This window comes from Hyperolius riggenbachi, chromosome 1 (genome assembly GCF_040937935.1).
Source record: "Hyperolius riggenbachi isolate aHypRig1 chromosome 1, aHypRig1.pri, whole genome shotgun sequence".
NCBI classification, from domain to species: domain Eukaryota; kingdom Metazoa; phylum Chordata; class Amphibia; order Anura; family Hyperoliidae; genus Hyperolius; species Hyperolius riggenbachi.
The window spans coordinates 400,354,297-400,375,117 of NC_090646.1; the positions used below are offsets into that span (position 1 = coordinate 400,354,297).

At 41.7% G+C, this 20,821-nt stretch overlaps 1 protein-coding gene across 9 annotated transcripts in view; it reads left to right on the top strand.

The window, feature by feature from the left end:
* Positions 1-20,821, top strand: part of MPDZ (multiple PDZ domain crumbs cell polarity complex component) — a 217,084-nt gene that overhangs the window by 25,234 nt on the left and 171,029 nt on the right. For 8 of the 9 annotated variants that reach the window (XM_068234923.1, XM_068234937.1, XM_068234947.1 and 5 more), the window contains exons 2-7: positions 5,324-5,360; positions 8,134-8,300; positions 10,622-10,843; positions 15,695-15,834; positions 16,159-16,372; positions 19,195-19,323. In XM_068234923.1, the coding sequence (XP_068091024.1) occupies positions 5,336-5,360; positions 8,134-8,300; positions 10,622-10,843; positions 15,695-15,834; positions 16,159-16,372; positions 19,195-19,323 (897 nt within the window). In that variant the 5' untranslated portion in view covers positions 5,324-5,335. The remainder of the gene's footprint in view (positions 1-5,323; positions 5,361-8,133; positions 8,301-10,621; positions 10,844-15,694; positions 15,835-16,158; positions 16,373-19,194; positions 19,324-20,821) is intronic. The other variant, XM_068234970.1, reaches the window with a different exon arrangement.

Consider the following 20,821-nt stretch of genomic DNA (forward strand, 5'->3'; position numbering starts at 1 on the left):
TTTACTTAACACCTAACTGTAATCCTCCCCCCCCCCCCCCCCCTCTGCACAAAACCCTTACCTGATGTCTCACCCTAACTGCCCCCCCCCACAAAACCCCTTCCTGACTCATAACCCTGACTGCTCCAGCTCCAACCCACCCCCCCGCCCCCGACGTCTAACCCCAACTGCCGCTGATATTTTCAATAAAAGTATATGGCGGCTTCCAATTTGCCTGATACAGGGTTATTGGGAGTTCACTTACTTTTGGATCCCGCTGTGCTTCATGTGACTCCAATGCTTCCTCCACCAACACTCATTATTTAATAAAGAATCAACACACCTTTTTTGACTGTCTGCCTCAGGTTTTGGCATTGTTTTTATTATTATTATTATTTTTAATATTGTTGTCACTAATTTGGCATTATGTGTATAGCATTAAAACAATTTGTACATGGTAGATAAATATAAGTATAAACTACTGGTAAGTGGTTTTTGTTTTTTTTTAAATGTCTCCAACTGAGACAGTGAAAAAAAAATAAAATATATTTCTATATATATATATTTCTATATATCTCTATCTCTATATATCTCTATCTCTATATATCTCTATCTCTATATATCTCTATCTCTATATATCTCTATCTCTATATATCTATATATATATATATATATATATATATTATTTTGAAATCTGATAAATATTGACTGCTAACCCTATTGAATTTCATATAATGTGAAAATGTCAGATCATTACAAAAAGCTTTGGATATAAATTTAGGATTTTATTGAGTTAGAGTTTTTCATAATTTCCCTGAAATAATTAACCAGTAAGTGGAGTGGGGTAATTTTAGAGCTTTTTTTTTTCTTCTCTGATTTCCTTGAATGTCACAAACTGCTAGCATTGCTGAAATGTGCATTGCAATGCATATTGTAGGTGTAAATTCTAATTTTACCACCATATATATGATTCAATGGCTATCTGGTGTGCTCATCATTTCCTTTGGCTACTAATATACACAGACATTTTTACAATAATTATGTATAAATGATTTAGCCAGTGTTTGCCCATTGTAAAATCGTATAAATCCCTGATTTACATTCTGTCATTTATTACATGGTGACATTTTTACTGTTGGCAGGTGATGTAGCTGCTGCTTGCTTTTTTGGCAGTTGGAAACAGCTGTAAACAGCTATTTCCCACAATGCAGCAAGGTTCACAGACAGGAAACTGCCAAGAGTACGTACTCAGAATTTCTTTGTGGGGGGGGTTTCACCACAATATCAGCCATACAGCGCCCCCTGATGGTCTGTTTGTGAAAAGGAATAGATTTCTCATGTAAAAGGGGGTATCAGCTACTGATTGGGATAAAGTTCAATTCTTGGTCAGAGTTTCTCTTTAAAAACTAGAAAGCCACAAACAAGCTTAGGAAGATGCATGCTTTGGCAGAGAAGAGGATTTACAGCATTGTTGTGAAATAACTTTGCTAATAAGCAGTACTAAATTTTGCTTAAATAATAAAGACTAACAAAAGTAAAAATATATCCCTGTATGTAGCAGCTAAAATGGTTTCTACATTCTGTGACATAAAACATGTAAAGGATTAGTGAACATATCTAGTGAATTAAATTCTCTCCCACTCAGGAGGCCATTCGTCGGTCAACCCCTAGCCAATAATTGTAGTCCTTATTCGATGAGGGGCTGAATGTTCTTCTGCTCTGTCATTAGTCAGAAATGTCACATGATGCCTGAAGCGCATCACAGCAGCATATTTAGCACAAATATTTTCTGGCCTTTTTTAAAATCTCCAGAGATGCACACACTCCAAGATCATGCCACATATGGACCCTAAATTCACAGAGAGAGATTTGGACTCTTTGAGCCTCTTCTGTGACAAATTGACAAATTGCAGATCCCTAAACCAGCTGGTTCCTAACAGAGGATCCTGCGGCAAAACTTTGGAACGTTTAGGCTTGGGGACTGCAGTTTGGCACAGAAGCTGCTCTGAGACCCCAGCTCAGCTTTTAAAAAGGCCACTGTACTTCTGCTGCAAAAACCCCCATTAGATCCCTCCCTGCCCTACAACTACTGCCCAATTTCCCTCCTCCCTTTTGCCTCAAAGCTCCTCGAACACCTGGTCCACTAATGCATAACCCACTACCTCAGCACCAACTCCCTACTTGACCCCCTACAATCTGGATTCTGTCCTGCCCACTCAACAGAAACCGCTCTCGTCAAGGTAGTAAATTGCCTTACCCATGCCAAAATTGAAGGCAACTACTCCATCCTTCTACTCTTCTTTTCCTCATCGTTTGATACTGTTGACCATCCCCTCCCCCTTCAATCCCTGCAGACCTTAGGGATTTGCAACAGCGCCACGGCCTGGATCTCCTCCTACCTCTAGGATCACCTCTTCACAACCTCTTTCAATGATTCCTCCTCAACTCCCACCCCCCTGTTTATGGTGACCATCCCGCTTTAAGAACTTTGAGATGGTACTTAACACCCAGTAATCTCAGCCAATGGTACCAGAACCAGAGTAAGAACTGTTGGAGATGTGACAGTGAGTCAGGAGATCTTCAAACATTTTGGAATCGGATTGCATGGTTTCTTAAAAAACTTTATTAGGTGGGAGGACACCCTCAACCCTAAGATAATTGTATTGGGTCGGGACCTGTGTAAGATCAGGAGACAGGGCAATATAGTACAGGTAGTCCCCGACTTACGAATGGCATGGATTCTCTGCTTCCATGGGAACAAGTAAAAAAAAAAACTTTTTCAAATTAGACTTGTAGTTTTTGAGAATTAAAAGAATTAAAAAAAAAATCTAAGAAAAAATGGCTTTTAAACTTGTACAGTATAAACAGGTACAAAGGACAGAGGTGACACAGAGGGGGACTCTGGAGGCACGGGGGGGGGGGGGGGCACAGAGGAGGTACAGGGGACAGAGATAGCACAAACAGATTCAGGTTAAGAACGAACCTACAGTCCCGATCTTGTTCGTTAACCGGGGACTACCTGTTTTCATGTTGACCCTAACTGTGACAACATTATTACTGGACACGTGGAAAACAGAGGTTCCAACACTATCGACTTTTCCAACTAGACGTAGGGGATAAGGATAGCGTAATTCAACCATCAAAAGGCTTTGTGAGGATCAGACAAGAATGGGAACAAGCTCTAGACAAAGAAAGAGAAAAAGCAAATAAGAATTAAAAATTTGCTAGAAATTGACAGACCATGTGTGAGTGGGTGATGTGTGTGACATGCTTTTTTTGTTTTTGTGTGTTTGTTTCTTTTTACACATTTTATAACTGAATACTGAGCCTCAGCAAAAAAATCACTGTAACATAAAGTAATTATAAGCAATTATGAACCAGATATTGCCACAATTCCTATGGCCAAAGGAGCATGCTGATTAAGCCACTTCAAATAGAATGGGGCAACTGATGTCTGCAAAAAAAAAAAAAACAGACATAAGTAAGGCCAACGTGTATATTAAGCAAAAGAATAGAGCAGACAGCAATCAGGCAGGGGGCCAGTGCAGACAGGCATGTTGCCTAATGGGGGGTGGGGGGCTGCTGCCTTAATTGTCATTACAGCATTTTGGTAGTAGGAGTGCCTTGAAAAAATGTCATAGGCAACCTCACCCAGAAAGTTTGAGAACCACTATACTAGTCACTAACCTGACAGATTAATAATACCTGACAGCAACTTAGGAAAAAAGTAATTTATAGTGCACTCCAAACTAGTTACAGGTAAATGTCCTTGCCATAGGCTAAAACTGTCTGTTTCTACTTTAAAGATAATACTAATTGCTTTAATTGTTCACACCACCTTGGACATTTCTGCTTAACGATCTACCTCTTGCAAGGTGCAGCTATCCTACTGTACAACTGTATTTGTTACACCTTAATGCTTACTTTTGTTGTTCCAGTTTGTCTTTCTCTTTTTTTGGGTATATTTATTTAAACCTTTAAAAAACTTGAATTAAGGCTACTTTTCCACCAAGACGTTGCGTTTTAGGGGACGTTATGGTTGCATAACGTGCCCCTAACACAACGTATGGTGGTGTTGAAGTTGCACGTCAGATTGAGCTGCGTTATGCAGCTCTCAAAGCAGCCGCTCCAGGTTAGTGATAGGAAGTCGGGATCTTTTTAAGGATTCGGATCATTTGAATCGGATCATTGAAAAGATCCGGATCTTTGAACCGAATCATTTGAATCATTTTACTAGGGAAGCTGACTGGGTGAAATGACTAGCAGGACAGGACTTTCCCTGCACTGTACCTTCTGTGACCAGGCTATTTATTACAATTAAGGCCACTGCAGCTTTAAGGGCTCACTGCAGGGCCGCACAACTCGGCACACAACTCTTTCCCCCCCCCCCTTTTCTGCCCACCAACAGAGATTTCTGTTGGTGGGCTATGATTGCTCCCAGGATGTTTATAAGTATTTTAGTTTTATTTTTAAATAAATTTGGTCTATTTTTTTTATTTTATTTTTATAGCCCTCCCTTCCCCCACCAGCCAATCAGCGCGATCGGCTGTCATAGGTTTCGGCCTCTGCCACCCAGGGGGACAGCTGTGTCACATGGCTGTCCCCAGTACTTCGCTGCCGTAGATTGCAGCACTATACAGAGTAAATAGACAGCGGTATCACCGTCTAACCGTCTCCTAGCGGAGAGGCACGCGCGATCTCCTGCAAAACCCCATCCCAGGACTTCACGCCAATTGGCGTGGAGCACTCCTGGGGCTGCCGTCGCTTTCACACCACTCGGCGTGGGGCGGTCGGCAAGAGGTTAATAATTAGGTTATACATTAAGAGGTTGATTCATGAAAGTTTATCACGCTAAGCAGCGCGAGTTAAATCAGCAAGTGTAAGCTACAGTCAGTGTAGCACGGGCTCCTTTGAAGTGGCGCACAATGGTAGGTAGCATGACCACGATACTTTACTAGCACAGCCACTACTACATTAGTTAACATAGTAGTGGCCACGCTAGTAATGTATCGCGGTCATGCTACATACCATTGTGCTTGGCTTCAAGGAGTGCACGTAGCTTAAGAGTGCACGCTATGCTGACCGTAGCATGTGCTCGCTGATTTAATATGCGCTGCTTAGCGCGGTACACTATTATGAATCGGCCTATAAGTTTGGCCACCCTGGTTCTTGTATTTGTAAAATTTAGCTTTGTCAGATCCAGTATTTAAATTCTCTGTATATATGTATGTATGTATGCATGTATGTACTGTATGTATGTTGATTATCTTAAAGTTTATACTTGTAGTTTTGAAAGCTTCCAAATATAATGGTTTGTTCACAGTTAGCCTTTTTCTTTATGCAGAACGCAGCATCTATGAAGACTATGCTGGAGGCGATTGGTGAGTATATTTTATTTGTTCAGTATTCTCTTTTATACATGCTAAAGTCCACGCCTTGATCTCCTCTGTTGCCAACAATTGGATGGGGAAAAAGCTAAAATTTCTAATGACGTCCACCATGGACTGATGGTCAAAACAAAGCTACTTTAATTCATAACCAGAAAAGGATTAAAGTGGACCTGAACTCAGAACTCATCTCTGCTCTAAAAGATACACAACAACATAATAACCTTTAAACAAAAAAAATGTATTTGTTACAGCTGATACAAATCCTAAAATAAATCTGCGTAGTTTCTACTTCCTGCTTTCATGGAAGCAGACCTATTGTTTACAGCCTGTGCTTTCAAATGGGATTCTCTGTTTTATGTGCCATAGGCAGTCATGTGACACGGGGGGAGATCAAATTACAACTAGTTATTAGACACAAATGAGGGGGAATTAGACAGGCTAAACTCTTTAAATACATACAGGGTGCATTTCTGTTCATTTCTTTGTGTCATGTGCAAGAGTTCAGGTCCACTGAAAGAAGAAATGGGGCCCTCGGCAAGATAGCAGTTTGTGCCAACACTGCTGATCACCTTGCTTTTTTAGTAAGATTTGGTGGGGGCTAGCGTCAGCCAAGCCCATAGACTCTCTCCAGGCACTAGGCACCTGCTTATGTTTGCCTTGTGGATGATCTGGCTCTGTTCATTACTACTAAGTAAACAATAGAACTTTCAGTTTCTTGCTGAAAACTAATTATGCATTTAGAGCTTGTCCCTGTAACTTGGGTTGACCTTTGAAACATGTGACACGTGCAGCTAACTAACAATAATTAATTAGATCACACTAACAAGTAATAATCTGACTTGTATTTACCAGATTTACATGACTCTCCTCTGCCCTTTTAGTCTGAGACACAATGCAGGGGGCTCTATGGCACTTAATTACGCCCTTCTTCTACGGCAACACTGGTTATATGATAGAGCCTTTGCTTCTTGTAAATGCACAACAGAGTTTAATGTGCAAATACAGATAGTTCTGTATTCTTATTATTTTGGTCATTAACATTTAAAAATTGTGGTATCATAGAAGGCAAAGTACTTCAGTAGCTTTGCACAAGGAAGCCAGTGTCCTGGCCCTGCTCTTTATTTTACCATATTCGCCCTGATTCACATTCTTAAGAGTATCAGTCATACTAGCATCTTTACTGCTGGCTTGATGAATGTCTATGGAATTTTCTTTTTCATCGTCAGTTGATCTACCAGAGTTCTCTAGGGCAGAAGGCTGCATGACATCATAGCCTACGCTAACATCATTGGAAGGAGGGGTTACATACCAGTATATAGAGTACTCCTGTGGCTGTCACTCTGGAAACATTGCATATTGTATCCACCATACATAGTTGTTGTTTTGGTCATTAGACACTCCTAAGTGCTCAACACACCTCAGATGTCACATGCCTTATTCTTGGCATTTACAGCTCTCAGCAGAAATTCCAAGAAAACTAAGAACTGAATAATGTCACGTACCAAGAAGAATTGTGCAGATCCTTTTCATTGCATTTGCCAAAGAATTGTGTGTAGAGAACAAGCTGTTAAAGTGACAGGATGTTCTGACCATGCCTCATAGTTTGCACCATGACATCACATCAGTCACGTGACCTGCATCTTCAGACACAAATATCAAGCAAACCTGAACTGAAAATAAACAGATGAGATAAATGATTGTATCTTTAGTTCTACTATAGGATTAATAATAGGATTTTACTGGAATCCTACAGTCTTATTTTGTGTTTGATTTATAGTTAAGCTTTTTAAAAAAAATGTATTGTCTCATGTGATTGATGACCGCTTTAAATGTTTACAACTTCATCTTAAACTAGTCATCTTTTATTTTTATCTGCTCTCTTCACTGAGAATTGTCTCTGCCATGCAAGACAGTGAGAGTTATGAGAGTTACTATGATAGACGTTGACTCGAGAGAAACGGTCATTTAGAGCCCTGGAACTGTAACGGTTACAGTGAGAAAAGAGGGAACTGTTATACATATGTTTTTCACCGTACATATCCATTTATCTCATCATGTTACATGTTAGTTCAGGTACTCTTTTAAGGTATAAAATGGTTTGTTTTTTTCAATGTGGACAAAATTCACTTTTCATTATGGGGGTTAGAGATAGTGGTTCAGGTTTCTATAGCTCACCTTTTAAAGAGAACCTGTAACAAAAAAAAAGTTCCCCTGGGGGGTGCTCACCTTGAGAGGGGGAAGCCTCAGGGTCCCAATGAGGCTTCCCCCTCCCCTGTAGCTGCAGGCAATCCAAAGCTGGCTCCCCCGAAGTCTCCGGCAATTTAGGCTTGACAAACCTGACAAGCTAGATTTATTTACCTTCCCTGGCTCCAGTGGGGGCGCTGTTGCGGCTCTCCACACGGCGATAGACAAAAATAGCCGATCTCTGTCGGGTCCGCTCTACTGCACAGGCGCAGGAGACTTTTGCCTGTGCAATAGAGCGGGCCGACAGCGATCGGCTGTTTCCACCTATCTCCGAGCAGAGAGCCGATACTGCGCCTGCGCTGGAGCCGGGAATGTAAGTATTTACATCCCCGCTGTTCGGGGAGCTTTATCTCCGCTGCCGTGGGACTAAGGAGGATGGGTTAAGCCTCAATAGGGTCCGGAGGCTTTCCCCACCCGAGGTGAGTATCCCCCAGGGGAGGGTTTTTTTTTTTTTTTGAGGTGTCCTTTAAGAGAATGGTTCATAACTTTCACTTATATTTTTTTCAATGCTTCATTGCAGATACTCATCGTGCCTTGCAGGCAGTTGAACGTCTGCAGGCAAAAGTTCGGGAGCGAGGAGATGTGGCAAATGAAGAAAAGCTGTGTTTACTGAAATCTGTTCTGCAAAGCTCCCTTTTCAATCAGATCCTAACTTTGCAGTCTTCAGTCCAGCATATTAAAGAACAGGTAGGAAACCGGCACTATCTTTACATACTTTACAGGGTGCACAAAAATTCCTTTCAGCTAAAAATCATTGAGATGTAAGCTTTGTGGTATCACTAGATACACATGCAGAGGCTATATTATGAGCAATCAATCGAGAGCTCTTAGTGAGTATCAGGGTAGGAGGCTCTCCCACTAAAATATATACGTAGTTATATGGCAAATAAAAGCTTTAATTTGACCCGAATCCAAGTTTAGAGAAAAGTTAGATACCTCAGCTGAGGGAAGCCTGTGGAACCAAACCAGGTGTCTCGTTACTTGCATCAGTGAGCTTTGATTGCCCATGACCCTGATGTTGGTTCACTAGTTGTGCTTCCTTAGATCACTTCTGGTAGCTACTAACAATACATACCAGACAACGGCCTACAAGATTTACAATGTTGGCAGTGCCAACCTTCGCACCACCAAGTGTCACAGATGAGAGAAGCTTCTTATGCTGGAATGCAGCAAGACATTGACTCTAAACACAGAAGTCGTTCTACCAAAGATTGGTTGAAGAATAATAGAGTGAATGTTCTGGAATGACCAAGTCAAATCAAGACTGTGGAGTAGGTACAAAAAAATAATCTGACTCCAACTCCTCAGTTTATGAAACCACCGACTCCAGGTACCCAAAATTTGCAGGGCTATGGAATGAGTACAAAAATAATCCAACTCCTCAGTTTATGAAACCACCGACTCTGACTCCAGGTATCCAAAAATTGCTCTGACTCCTCAACTCTGACTCCTTAGGCTAGCAGAGTCAAAGTCCTTACCTTTAAAGATGATCTCAAGCATAAATCAAAATTCACATTTACACTACAGGCAAAGGAAGTTATAATCGCATAGCATGCAAATATGTTTAAAACCCAACATTCTGTCCCACAAAATTTAGATTTAGTTGGTTAGCCACACCCATTATCTGACAACTGCCCTGGCACTTTTCTGTCCTTACAAAGGCTGCCAAGAGATTGTGTCATATGCGGGTGGAAGGTGTCTTTTAGAGTAGCCCAAAAAGTGTAACCTGAGAGGTACTTTTATGCATGTGCCACTGAGGCAGCCTATCACAGAGAGAAGAGGTGAGGCCAATCGGAGCTACTTCAGCAATATCCTGTTTCTTAATACAAACATCAGCCATCGCAGCATTGGGAGAAAACAACTGGGATCAGTCATAATAGATATAATTATGTCTCATATTTAGAATGACATTTCTTCTATTTTTGGAACTTATTTAAAATCAGATTGTTTTCAAAAATGTAAAGGGTTAACAAATTGTGAACCACCACTATATGCCCAAGAGATGAATTAGAGCTAGTGTTAGTCAGTATGCTGACTCAGCCTGCTGTAGAAGTGTAATTCGCAGGAAGTGGGATTTTAGGACCCCATTTTTTTAACGGAAAGGCAGCATAGTGAAAGGGATTTAGTGGTTTCTGTATGGGTTGGTGTACAGCTGCAGACAAGCACATAAAATATTTCTAAATAAAAAGCATGCAGTTCCAAAAGTAACACTTATGACTTGCATCAAACATCATGTCTGACTTCAGAGTTTACAACTTGTTAGTGTATTTTTTCAAGGAAGGACTAGTGGTTACCGGTAAGTTATAATTTTTAGTTCACCTTCGAAGTACCCATATTTATAAAAAAAATTTTTTATCAGACTAAAATTTTGAGAGAATTCTATTGCTGCACCGACAAATACCACGTATAATTTGATTTAAAGAGAACCCGAGGTGGGTTTGAAGAATATTATCTGCACACAGAGGCTGGATCTGCCTATACAGCCCAGCCTCTGTTGCTATCCCAACCCCCCTAAGGTCCCCCTGCACTCTGCAATCCCTCATAAATCACAGCCACGCTGCTGACAAACAGCTTGTCAGAGCTGGCTGTGTTTATCTCTATAGTGTCAGTCTGCTGCTCTCCCCGCCTCCTGCAGAACTCCAGTCCCCGCCTGCATCCCTTCCCTCCCTGCTGATTGGAGGGAAGGGACGGGGGCAGGGACCGGAGCTATGCAGGAGGCGGGGGAGCAGCTGAGACTGACACTACAGATGTAAACACAGCCTCACAGCATGGCTGTGATTTATGAGGGATTGCAGAGTGCCGGGGGACCTTAGTGGGGTTTGGGGTAGCAACAGAGGCTGGGCTGTATAGGCAGATCCAGCCTCTGTATGCAGATAACATTCTTTAAACACACCTCGGGTTCTCTTTAATTGAGCAGCCGCTTAAAGTTTAGAGGGGCATGAAAATTTAAAAATGACAGTTAATTTAAAAGACTGTTATTGCTTGTGACCTGCTTTTATTTGTTCCAGACTTGTGTAATACCTGCTGGATCACTAGTGACAGAGTTCGCCCAGATTTCTCCATATGGATCCAATTCCTTGTCGTCAGTCCAGAATGAGTCCTATGCCTTGGCCCAACAGAATGGGAGCCAGTTTAGCTCTGAAGAAACTGTTGCACATTCCATTTCAGCACAGATTAATGGAAAGCCTGGCTATGAAGAGTTTGACCATGTTATCAAGCAAATGGCTCAGGTTTGTGCTGTTGTGAGCAGATGTTGAATGCCAAGGAAGTGAAGGGGCTGTTATCATAGGTATCTTTCTAGCCCCTCAACACTTTTCCCACAATCCTTGTTAATGGTGTTCTGAATTCCATTATACTGCATCTGTGTAATGGATTTAAAGCAAACCTGAACTGTTAATAAACATAAGAGATAATTAATTGTATGTGTTTTACTAATTGTAGGCATGACATAAGTATCGTAAAACATAGTCTTCTTTTTATTTTCAGTTTAAGAGCTGCAATTTTATGTGTTTTGCATTCTATTTGCTTTGCAGGACATCACACTAAATTTCAACTTGCTGTTTGACTGCCCCATTTGCATAGATAACTATATTTTTAACACTTTCAGTACCAGAAATAGAAAGGGATCTCAGACAATGTTAATAGGAACAGTACTGTAGGTGCCCATTGTTTTTTTTGTTTTTGTTTTGTTTTTTATTATGTCAGGCGTCAGTTGAGGTACGCTTTAATTCTTCTTTAGTGCTCCTTTTGGTAATATTTTTTGTGCATAAGTAAGTGTTACGTTATTTTGCAGTAGACCGTGCTCTAATACAGTTGTGTTCAAAATTATTCAACCTCCACTGAAATTCAGTGTTTTGGCCAGTTTGACATTGATTTTGATCATTTCAGTCATCTTGTTTACAATTAAATCAAAGAGGCACTGGTAAGTCAGACAAATATAACATAACATTTATAATGAAATAACCACAAACTTTTGTGGTAGTGTTCTGTGGGCTGATGAAATAAAATTAGAACTGTTTGGGCCCATGGATCAACGCTATGTTTGGAAGAGGGAGAACAAGGCCTATGAAGAAAAGAACACCTTGCCTACTGTGAAGCATGGCGGAGGGGTCAATCATGCTTTGGGGCTGCTTTGCTTCTGCAGGTACAGGGAATCTTCAGCGTGTGCAAGGTACCATGAATTCTCTTCAGTGCCAGGAGATATTGGAAGAAAATGTGATGCAGTCCATCACAAACATGAGGCTTAGGAGACGTTGGACCTTTCAACAGGACAATGATCCCAAGCATACCTCCAAGTCCACTAGAGCATGGTTGCAGATTAAAGGCTGGAACATTTTGGAGTGGCCATCACAGTCACCAGACTTAAATCCGATTGAGAACCTCTGGTGGGACTTAAAGAAAGCAGTTGCAGCACGCAAGCCTAAGAATGTGACTGAACTGGAGGCTTTTTGCCCATGAAGAATGGGCTAAGATACCCATAGATCACTGCAAGACACTTGTGTCAAGCTATGCTTCACGTTTATAAGCTGTCATAATTGGAAAAGGTTGTTGTACTAAGTACTAAGGATGAATGTCACTTGGGGGTTGAATAAAACTGATAATGATGTGAGCACAGAAAAGACATTTGTGGTTATCTCATTATAAATGCTATGTTATATTTGACTTACAAGTGCCTCTTTGATTTAATTGTAAAAAGATGACTGAAATGATCAAAATCAATGTCAAACTGGCTAAAACACTCAATTTCAGTGGGGGTTGAATAATTTTGAACACAACTGTATTTTATAAGACTGAATCCCTGACAAGACTTGATGACTAGTTAAAGCGAACCTTAAGTCAACTAAAAAAAATGAGATGAACTCACCTGGGGCTTCCCTCAGCCCCCAGCAGACGATCGGTGCCCTCGCAGCTCCGCTCCGATGCCTCTGCACCCGCCGGCGACGACTTCAGGTTTCGCCGTCACCGGCCGACAGGCATGGGAACGCGAGTGATTGTTCGCGTTCCCAGCCTGTATATCGCCCCCTATGCTGCTATTGCGGCCAGGAGGCCGCGGTAGCAGCATAGGGGGCGATATACAGGCTGGGAACGCGAACAATCACTCGCGTTCTCATGCCTGTCGGCCGGTGACTGTCAAACCGGAAGTGCTTGCCGGCGGGTCCTAGGACATCGGAGCGGAGCTGCGAGGGCACCAATCGGCTGCTGGGGGCTGAGGGAAACCCCAGGTGAGTAAATCTCATTTTTTTTAGTTGACTTAAGGTTCGCTTTAATACTGATCTAAATGGAGCTAAATTATTTAACCCATTTAACCATAAGCACATATAGTAGAAAATAGTAAATTATTCACTTTTACATTAAATATTTTAGCACCAGAAACTCTTTCTATAGCTACTGTATATACAGTGGTTTGCAAAAGTTTTCAGACCCCTTGAAGTTTTCCGCATTTTGTCATATTACTGCCACAAACATGAATCAATTTTATTGGAATTCCACATGAAAGACCAATACAAAGTGATGTACACATGAGAAGTGGAACGAAAATCATACATGATTCCAATTTTTTTTTTTTTACAAATAAATAACTGCAAAGTGGGGTGTGCGTAATTATTCAGCCCCCTGAGTCAATACTTTGTAGAACCACCTTTTGCTGCAATTACAGCTGCCCGTCTTTTAGGGTATGTCTCTACCAGCTTTGCACATCTAGAGACTGAAATCCTTGCCAATTCTTCTTTGCAAAACAGCTCCAGCTCAGTCAGATTAAATGGACAGCGTTTGTGAACAGCGGTTTTCAGATCTTGCCACAGATTCTCGATTGGATTTACATCTGGACATTGACTGGGCCATTCTAACACATGGATATGCTTTGTTTTAAACCATTCCATTGTTGTCCTGGCTTTATGTTTAGGGTCGTTGTCCTGCTGGAAGGTGAACATCCGCCCCTCAAGTCTTTTGCAGACTCCAAGAGGTTTTCTTCCAAGATTGCCCTGTATCTGGCTCCATACATCTTTCCATCAACTCTGACCAGCTTCCCTGTCCCTGCTGAAGAGAAGCAACCCCAGAGCATGATGCTGCCACCACCATATTTGACAGTGGGGATGGTGTGTTCAGAGTGAAGTGCAGTGTTAGTTTTCCACCACATATAGCGTTTTGCATTTTGGCCAAAAAGTTCCACTTTGGTCTCCTCTGACCAGAGCACCTCTGACCAGAGAACCTTCTTCCACATGTTTGCTGTGTCCCCCACATGGCTTGTGGCAAACTGCAAACGGGACTTCTTATGTTTTTCTGTTAACAATGGCTTTCTTCTTGCCACTCTTCCATAAAGGTCAACTTTGTGCAGTGCACGCCTAATAGTTGTCCTATGGACAGATTACCCCACCTTAGCTGTAGATCTCTGCAGCTCGTCCAGAGTCACCATAGGCCTCTTGACTGCATTTCTGATCAGCGCTCTCCTTGTTCGGCCTGTGAGTTTAGGTGGGCGGCCTTGTCTTGGTAGGTTTACAGTTGTGCCATACTCCTTCCATTTCTGAAAGATCGCTTGAACAGTGCTCCGTGGGATGTTCAAGGTTTTGGAAATCTTTTTGTAGCCTAAGACTGCTTTAAATTTCTCAATAACTTTATCCCTGACCTGTCTGGTGTGTTCTTTGGACTTCATGGTGTTGTTGCTTCCAATATTCTCTTAGACAACCTCTGAGGCCGCCACAGATCAGCTGTATTTGTACTGACATTAGATTACACAAAGGTGCACTCGATTAAGTCATTAGCACTCATCAGGCAATGTCTATGGGCAACTGACTGCACTCAGACCAAAGGGGGCTGAATAATTACGCACACCCCACTTAGCAGTTATTTATTTGTAAAAAATGTTAGTAATCATGTATGATTTTCGTACCGGTAATTTGTAAATGTTGTTGTAGTGCAGTTGTGGCCACACCACTCTAGCACCTTCTTCACAATATATGATATAAAGCTCTGATGTGAGCTTCTTTTTGTTGTTTGTTTAGTGCTTTACAGGTCACGTGACCAGATCTAGCTTAAAGCTTCACACTGACAGCTTTTATACCGTTGTGGGAAAGAGACACTTCCACAAGAGAAAATCGTGTCCTATGACCCCCTTCAATTCAGAAAACTGGAATAGCCGCTATTTACTGTTACCTGCAGCCTCTAGGATTCTGAATGGTCACATGAAATTAGTTCATTTATTTGGGAATGCCCTCTGCACATTTAAAGAGAATCTGTATTGTTAAAATCGCACAAAAGTAAACATACCAGTGCGTTAGGGGACATCTCCTATTACCCTCTGTCACAATTTCGCCGCTCCTCGCCGCATTAAAAGTGGTTAAAAACAGTTTTAAAAAGTTTGTTTATAAACAAACAAAATGGCCACCAAAACAGGAAATAGGTTGATGTACAGTATGTCCACACATAGAAAATGCATCCATACACAAGCAGGCTGTATACACCCTTCCTTTTGAATCTCAAGAGATCATTTGTGTGTTTCTTTCCCCCTGCAGCTATCTTCCACTGAAGTGTCAGGCTGTTTCTTCCTGCAGAGTGCAGACAGCTCTGCCTGTATGTAATTCCTCAGTATGTGAAAGCCCAGCCAGCTCAGAGGAGGATTTATCCAGCTTGTAAAAGATAATAGAGCAGAGAGAAGCTGCACTAATCTAAATAACACAGCAGTGTGCAGAGAGGGGCCTGGAGGGGGGAGATGCATCACAGAACCACAACACTGAAGAACTTGGCAGCCTTCCAGACACAGGCTGACAAGTCTGACAAGAGAGAGATAAGTTGATTTATTACAGAGATGGTGATAGTAGAACATGCTGCAGTAAGCCAGAACACATTAGAATAGCTTTTGGAACTAGTAGGATGATAAAAAACAGGATGCAATTTTTGTTACGGAGTCTCTTTAACATTCATTCTAATGGCTGCCAGAATAGTTATGTGAATTGGTACTCATGATGACAGATGTGTTTTCATTCTCACATATTTTAAATTATCACACTTTACAGCTTCACTTCACTTTTTCTGCTTATATTTTATTTTTTTTCTTTGCAAAAAAAATGTGGTTTGTTTTGCTACAGGGTCGACAAATTGAAGTACTGGATATGGTTAAACCTACAAGTGGTGGTCTTGGTTTTAGTGTTGTTGGACTGAAAAGTGAGAATCGAGGGGAACTTGGGATATTTGTTCAAGAGATACAGGAGGGCAGTATTGCATCTAGGTGAGATTCACTTTCGCCAATCTCAGGATTGCCCCGTACATACACACTCTAATCTCGTGAACATAACCTTGAACTAGGCCCTTAGTGATAATTAGAAGCAGATACTCTTGCAAATTTGGTTATAATGACCCAGATTTCTCTTTTAGTTTGAACTTGGAATTTTTTCCAGTGGCCCCTCCCTGTATGAGACACTCCCAACAGCTAATAGTGATTATATCTGTTGGACTGCCTTTTCCTTTCTATGTTCATTGAATGTCAGTCTGTTTGTTTAATTGTCAGAACATAATTGAATATGGCCTACATGTGATAAATATTTTGTTATAGGGATGGAAGATTGAAGGAAGTGGATCAGATTTTGTCCATAAATGGTCAACCCCTTGATCACACAATTACACATCACCAAGCTATCCACCTGTTACAGAAGGCAAAAGAACGTGTGCAGCTTGTGGTTGCAAGAGGACCTTTGCCTCAGTTGGTTAGCCCTGTAGTGTCTCGCTCACCATCTGATGCTAGCACAGTATCTGCACTTTCTAGTCCTGTGAGTACTATATTCAGTTTTATTGTTCATTTACATGGATTGGAGGTTAAAGGTGCTGGATTTGCCTGATAACATTTAGATTGGTCTTTTCACTCTGGTCCCTAACACATGAGATGAGCTTACAGCTGAAAAAGTAGATACATTTCCTTCGCTTGCCATCTATTTCTATGGTAAAAACACTCTCATTATTTATATACAGGCATGTGTATATAAATGGGGACAGAGACCTTTCAGATTATCAGGCTACATTCCAGGGCTGTGGAGTCGAGGAGTCGGAGCAATTTTGGGTACCTGGAGTTGCAGTCGGTGGTTTCTTAAACTGAGGAGTTGGGAGGCGGTTGTTTTCTGTACCAAATCCTTAGTTCTGGTATGAATTAGACTAAGGAGTTGGAGTCGAGGAGTCTGAGTCGGAGCCATTTTGGGTACCTGGAGTTGGAGGTTTCAAAAACTGAGGGGTCAGATGATTTTTGTACCGACTCCACAGCCCTGCGAGATTCACAGTGATAGTGATTAGTTAGCCAGCAGCTGCCAGAGAGATAGGTAGAGGGCGCACTTTTCTTACACCAGACTGGGTCCGACTGACGGAAGTGCGGGGACCCGGTACCAGAGCAGCAGACATCGGAGGTCGGCGGCGTGGAAGTGATCCAAGCGAATGGGGCTGGAGGAAGCCCCAGGTATGCATAAATCTTTTTGTTTTTGTGAGCTCTGGTGCACTTTAAGTTCCCTGTAGCAGCTGGAATGCAACAAAACGGGAAAGCGTCGCTAAACATTACAGTGAACCAAACAGTGAATGCTGACCGTATGCTTCACTGTATTGATAGCATGGACGTTAATTGGTAAATGCACTGCATGCAGTATGTTTAGATATTGCACTCAGTCCAACCGGGCCAGAACAGCCACACTGTTAACATTTCATTGCTTTTGCATCACAGTGAGACGTTCAGCATTACACTGAGGCCATTACGACACACCGCACAGCTCCACTATGAACCTAGCCTCAAAGTTTCATACACCTGTGTAGTAAGTTAATAAAAGTTTTTCAGTTTGATGGATTATTGTGCCAAAACCCTGTAAAGAGAATTAGGACAACTATCCTCAATGTTCTTTATTCAGCATTCTAAAGATATTGCTGGAAGCAGAGAAAGGAACATGTTAGTAGATAGAAAGTCTGAGGATGCAACATATTGCATACTCAGGTTTTAAAATCTGCAAGTACTTAGATCTTAAATGGGAATAAGAAACTTGAAACTAAGACTGTGTGATGGCTTGGAATGGGATAATATTGTGAAGCAAGCCAAGATTCACTAAGTACAGTAGTGCTGGTAAAGGAAACGGCACCAGTGCTTCCATTAAGGCAAGGGGTCAATTGCCCCAGGGCCCCAAGCACTGCTGGGACCCCAGCCTCCCCCTGCCTCAACATTGTGGTCACGCTGCCACCCCCCTTCCCCACACGGGCAGAACCCCGACCTCCCTCCTAATTAATCCGCGCTAACTAATGTATCCTCTAGCGGGGCCCCAGCACGAGAGCAGCATTTGTACTTCACCTGTCTCGACTTCTGTGCTGGAGCCGCTTGCCTGTCTTCATTCTATTTCCTGTACCCGGCGCATGTTCGACATGATATGATGCGCCGGGTCACACAAAGTAGAATGAAGACAGGCAAGCGGCTCCAGCACAGCAGCCGAGAGAGGTGAAGTACAAATGCTTCTCTCGTGCTGGGGCCCCGCTAGAGGATACATTTGTTAGTGCAGATTAATTAGGAGGGAGGTCGGGGCTCTGCCCGCAAAGGGGGGGGGGGGGGGGGGGGAAGGGGGTCTTGCATCTGGCCAGTGCCTGTCATTTTTCTGAGGGATGGTGGCCCCAGGATTACCTTTGCACCAGGGCCCCATCGGAGGTTAAACCGGCCCTGAGAGGAAATAAAAGAAGCAAATAACATATCATAATTGGATAGGATGTTTCCCCCAAATAACATTGTTGAGCAAAGTGCTCTATCCTAAATAATATAATTAGCCTGTGTGTCCCATCAAATAATTTAATTGGGCAGAGTGCACGTCCAAATAACTTCTGTATGCAAATGAAGTAATTAAACTGAACGTTGCATTTAGCAAATGTCCTAATAAATAAAAGGCAAAACACTTTTATCTGGTCAAGGAAATAATGCTGAAGAATGTGGAGGCAGCCATATTTATTTCCTTTTAAGCAATACTATTTGTTTGTAGTAATGTCTCAATAACACCAAAAACACGCATGCAGCTAATTTTGTCAGATCTGAAAATATCAGAAACACCTGATCTACTGCATGCTTGTTCAGGGTCTATAGCTAAAAGTATGTGAGGCAGAGCCAGGATCAGCAGAATAGCCAGGTAACTGATATTGCTAAAAAGGAAATGAATATGGCAGCCGCCGTATCCCTCTCACTTCAGTTCTCCTTTAAAGTGGTCATTACTTTTATGTGTTTGCGGACAGTCATGGCTGTTGTTTAGAATTTAGTCTTACAAATTCAGATCTTAAACACAAAATAAAAATGTTCTATGTTGCTAATGATCTATACTACTAATGTTCTATTTATCATTAGTAATACCGCTGCAATTCATTATATCATACATTTATTTTCATTTCAGGTTTGCTGTAATGGATAACTGAATTTTCATAGTTTGTGAATTCTGTTTCTACCACTAAATTGCACAATTTGATATTCTGTATTAGATATAATTTATATTGAGTGTTATTAAAGGATACTTGTTAATTACACATTACTGGTTTGTGACATTAACAGGCATGGGAAGGATAATTTACTTCTTTTTCTCTGTTTGGTTTGTATCAGATACACTGGCAGCATGTGGAGACCATTGAGTTGGTCAATGATGGCTCCGGCCTTGGTTTTGGAATTGTTGGAGGCAAATCAACTGGAGTTATTGTCAAAACAATTGTACCAGGAGGAGTTGCAGACCAGGTTAGCTGACTGTCGTTGTTTGATGTGCATATGCAGAGCTGTGATTTGCGAATGATTTATAGAATCAGAATTAGATTACCATTACTATAAACTAGCATGCTATCTCACTTGAAGCTGGAGTTTAGTTTTTCTACTCGGCAATCAGGAAGACTAAACTTGAGCTTCAAGTGAGATAGAATGATAGTTTTTAGAAATATTAATCTAATTCAGTGATTAGTATTACTTCTAATATTAAGGGACATTCACCAAAACATACTGTATTTTGTGTTGATTATAACTTTTCTGCATTGGGATTTTTTACATGTGTAAGTACTTTGTTATATATCATAAGCTCATCTATACACAGAGTGGCCCAAAAATTTGAAAGCAAACCAGTGACAGAGTGATGTAACAATGCAGAGATGCTTATATAAGGAACGCTCAGCTTCAGATGGTGTGATGGTGTATTTATCACGGAAGTTAATGTTAAAATGAGAAAGACCAAAGATTTAAGTGACTTTGAACAAGGGATGATGATCAGTGCAAGAAGAGCTGGTGCTAGCATCTCTGAAACGACAACTCTTTTACAGTTTTCTCCCCCAACAGTATCTCAAGTGTTTAGAGAGTGGCAGTTGAGAAAAAAAAAAAACTTCAAGCGATAAGCACTATTCTGGTTGAATGTTTGAAAAAGGCTGGAGAACGAGAGAGGTGAAAGGCAAGTGGCATGCATAGTCAGCAGCAACAGAAGGGCAACAACACAACAAATTGCAGGTGCATCACAAAGCATATCCCAATGCACAACAAAACTGACTCTGTAAAGGATAGGCTTTAGCAGCAGGAGACCATCAAGATTGCCTTTGGTATCACAGAAAAATAGGAAAAGACACCTGTTGTGGGCCCTTGCCACCACTCTCAATCGGTCGCAAAAAGTTTTGAGGAACATCAAACAGTTTAAAGGATACCAGAGCCGAACAAAGTTGGAAAAAATGGGGGGAGCAGGCATGTACTGGCAGCTATCCTGATGCCCACCGCTCCCCCTGTTCTCCTCTCTGCCCCTCCGATCCTATATAAATCCCCCTCCCCCCCTCGGCAGCCTCTTCCGAGTCAAAGCCCTTGCAAGACAGCCACTAGAACACACTAAGTAGACAGTAGCAGTGTTGGGAAGTCTTACCCAAGAACTCCTACTGAATAGTAGACGTCCAGCCATCGAATAGTGCTATACTTACCCACGCACTGTACACTTGTGCATGAGCTGTACACACACACACACTGCACACTTTCTTACCTGCCATACATACACCATGCAGTGTACACTTACCCATGCACATTACACTTAAAATACTCTGTCTGTTTTAATTACCGGAAGAGTCTAAGCGCAGCCATTGCTGCTAAAGGTGGTAAAACCGGTTTGTTAAATTTAAGATAGCATTGATGTTTCCACTTGGGTGGTATGGGTAAGATCTTTGTTCTTTACTTACGGTACACATATTAAATCATACAAATTGTTATGCTTTGACTC